The 3,181-nt window shown below is 56.0% G+C and overlaps 2 protein-coding genes across 2 annotated transcripts; both read right to left on the bottom strand.

Annotated features, from left to right (window-relative positions):
- Positions 1 to 968: 968 nt before the first annotated feature.
- On the bottom strand, positions 969 to 1,766 carry SPRG_16856 (hypothetical protein; the record flags this gene model as incomplete). The annotated part of the gene is made up of 2 exons (XM_012356304.1): positions 969 to 1,446; positions 1,483 to 1,766. 2 exons carry the CDS (start codon positions 1,764 to 1,766, stop codon positions 969 to 971), a joined length of 762 nt encoding a protein of 253 aa, XP_012211694.1.
- Positions 1,767 to 2,398: 632 nt separating this feature from the next.
- On the bottom strand, positions 2,399 to 3,127 carry SPRG_16857 (hypothetical protein). Its single transcript, XM_012356305.1, has 2 exons — positions 2,958 to 3,127; positions 2,399 to 2,915 (listed from the first exon to the last, which is right to left on the bottom strand). The coding sequence occupies exons 1-2, from the start codon at positions 3,022 to 3,024 to the stop codon at positions 2,476 to 2,478; spliced, it is 507 nt and encodes a 168-aa protein (XP_012211695.1). The 5' UTR covers positions 3,025 to 3,127; the 3' UTR covers positions 2,399 to 2,475.
- Between the last annotated feature and the right edge of the window lie 54 nt (positions 3,128 to 3,181).

The raw sequence follows: 3,181 nt of genomic DNA on the forward strand, positions 1-3,181 counted from the left end.
TGGAGGTGTGAATGAGAGCGCTACGACGCACCGTACGTCGAGGAACAGGTGCAATGACGATGTGTTGTCCATTGCAGCACGAAAGCGTACAAAAGTTTGTGCAATGGCAAGTCGAATTCGAGTCGATCCTGCCATGCCCATTTGAACAGAGACAGTTTTATCAGAAAATACAACAGGGAGTTGTTAAATGCACCATGGCGACGGTATCCTAGGACGTCGCAGCGTCGGTGGCTGACTTGGGTGGAGCACGAGCTCATTCATGTTGGATGTGGCGACGACAGAGGCCATGCGAACAGCCAAAGCCGGGTCTGCAAGGTTGCGGTCGAGGCTACCGAGGAGGCTTAGACGTATCTTGGTCACGAGCTCCTCGTTGTGGTAGCAGAGGAGAAAGCAGTCGGCGCTTCGAAGACTGATGGTCGGGCAGTTCTTGTACCTCGGATTGGTCGCAAAGAGAGCGTACAATGAGCCGCCCTCTGCGCGCAGTGTCGGCGTTTGCAGCGTCGATAGGAAGCGCACAAAAAAGCGGTTTTTGAAGCTGTTGTAGAGCGGACTTGCATAATCCTGTAGCATCGCGGGCGCTACCTTGCGCTTCCACGCGTGCGTCCCTACGACGCTTTACATTGACGCCTTCAATCAAAAGACGTACGGCAGCGCGGCTGGGCAAAGCCATACAGCAGCGGGAGGCTGCCAATCATGAGCGTGAACATGGCACAGCCAGGTCCGAGCTCGTTCTCATGCGCTTTGGCGTTTTCTGGTACACAGAGGGCAAAGAGCCAGTGGTACAAGCGCACGAGCCACTCCATATGCGCGCTCAGTTGAGAAAGCAGTGGGCCGTAAATGGCGACGGCGACAGCGACGAGAGTAGGGTCGACGTCGCTGAACGCATGCTCGACTCTCCATTTCTTCAAGGTATGCGCGATTGCGCAGAGGGCAAAGTAGGCAAACCAAACCTGTCCAACAAAATATTGTCATATTTTCCATCGACCAACAAGGAACAGAAATAATAGTACCGTGCGGGAGAGATACACCCAGCTAAGAAACATCACCCAGAGGTCGTCTGTTTGGGTCGCGAGCAGAATTGCGACGCCAATCGTATTGGTGCTCAGCCATGTATCGACGACGAGAGCAAACGCCACCCAACTGTCCATGAGCACGATCGCAGTGGGGTCCCCCAGCACGAGTTCGTACCGCCACTTGTGTGCGTCCAAGCCGGGGCAGTGGCCATGTTGGCGCAAGATCGTCTCGAGGTCGCGCACATGCTTTACGTAGCCGCTGTAGAGTCGCTGGGAGACGAGGCCCGTGATAACAATGCGGTAGAGAAGCTTGATCCAGAGCCACTCGTTCCAGCGGACCGCCGTGTACGCGTACGAGAGAAGGTAGACGTCGGGATGATCCCCTTTTCTCTGCGAGAGCCAAATGCACGAGTGGCCAATGTCCAGAGCGCAGCTTCGATCGACGTGGCACGAGCCGCGGTTCACGTACGACAGCCGAGTGTCGCTGGCGAGGAAGGCGCAGAGAAAGCTCAGTTGGGCGGCGGTGTAATAGATGAGCCCGGGGAGACCCAAGGCAAACTCTTGAAAGCAGCGCAGTGCAGTTGACGTTGTCGACATGTCGAGTGTGCGACGCAGAACGTAGATGCTGTTGGTGTCGTCGTACTGGTACCCGAGCGCGGAGACGTCGTTGTACGTGGTCATGTAGGCAGCGAGCGTTGCATTTTCCAGCGCTGCAAACGAAGCAAAGACGGGGGCATCGATGGTCGGGTCCATGCCTGGAATCGACTCGGAGAGGTACGCGCGTGCGGGCTACACCATCATACCATCCTAAACTGTGTCACAGACAGGGAGACGTACGATCGAGATGAGATTGGCCAGCATCACAACACAAAGGAGCCATGCGCCGTGATTTCGGTGCACGCGAAACTCGCGCGCGGGGCCGGCCACAGCCACGACCTTGGGCATCCCAGTTGATTTATATAAATAGTCTTGCCCTGAGTCTTGCCCACGACTTTTCTATTTAAGACTTGTGGCATCAGGATACTGCCAGAGATGTGCAGATTTGGTGCACTTGACTGCACTGGCGGACTTTGTAGAGCCCTGCTTGTGGTGAGGTAAATCTCGATATGCATTCTTCTTGTTTATACTCGCGACCTCTAGCTATCCATATTCACATATACAGGTAACGAGTCGTTGGTGTCGGAGGCTCCGGTGGTCGCCCAAAGACACTTGCGTGGCGTGTCTTTGCGCTCGGACCTTACAGACTTCGCCACAAGGCACACGACTGCCTGTCTGCAGACGATACCCCTGCCATGACAAGACAGGATCTTATATGCCGGCGTTGTCAACAACAATTACATGTCAGCCATCATGCCACGTGTTCCGTCATAACTATCGGCAGATGAGTGATCGCTTTATAAACATAGCATGAGAGCACTAATTTTAGCACCAGTAGTGTCAACTGTCGTACATCGTCGGCCACTCAAATGCACCATGGGGAAGCTTCTGCGGGCCGACGCATACTCGGTCGGCCACTCGAATCAAGGGTGATCTCGTTGGCAATGGAAGTGGCTTTGCCCCCGGCGTTCTCGACTGCGAGCTCTGGTGTCGCAGCGTTGCAGTCGAGGCTGCAGAGAAGACTCAGGCGTATCTTGGACACGAGCGTGTCGTTGTGGTAGCAGAGGAGGAAGCAGTCGGCGCTTCGAAGGCTGATGGTCGGGCAGTTTTTGTACCGCGAATTGGTCTCAAAGAGCGAGTAGATAGCCCCCCCACGCTCAAGAACGCGCGGGGTCGTCGCTTCGATCGGATGCACGTCGGCTGTGGCTCGGAACGGCGCCAACAGGCCGAAAATCGTCCGGTTTTTTATGCTGTTGTAGAACGGGCTCGCATAATTCGGCGCCTCGCCTTGATGCTTCCGTAACCCTAGCCGCAATATGAGACATGACATCGCATGGCGTCGTATACGGTGGCGCAGCGCCGGGACGGCAAAGCCGTAGCCAAGTGGGAGGCACGCAATGAGTAGCGTGTACATGGCACAACCCGGCCCGAGCTCGTTCTCCTGGCCGAGCAAGGACGCGGGCACGAGCAGCGTAAACGCCCATTGGTACAATTGCGCGAGGAAGCCAACGTTGCCGCTGAGCCACGAGACGAGGGGGCCATAGATGGCGACACCGACGGCCACAAGCGTC

Source organism: Saprolegnia parasitica, assembly GCF_000151545.1.
Source record: "Saprolegnia parasitica CBS 223.65 unplaced genomic scaffold supercont2.428, whole genome shotgun sequence".
NCBI lineage: Eukaryota > Oomycota > Saprolegniomycetes > Saprolegniales > Saprolegniaceae > Saprolegnia > Saprolegnia parasitica.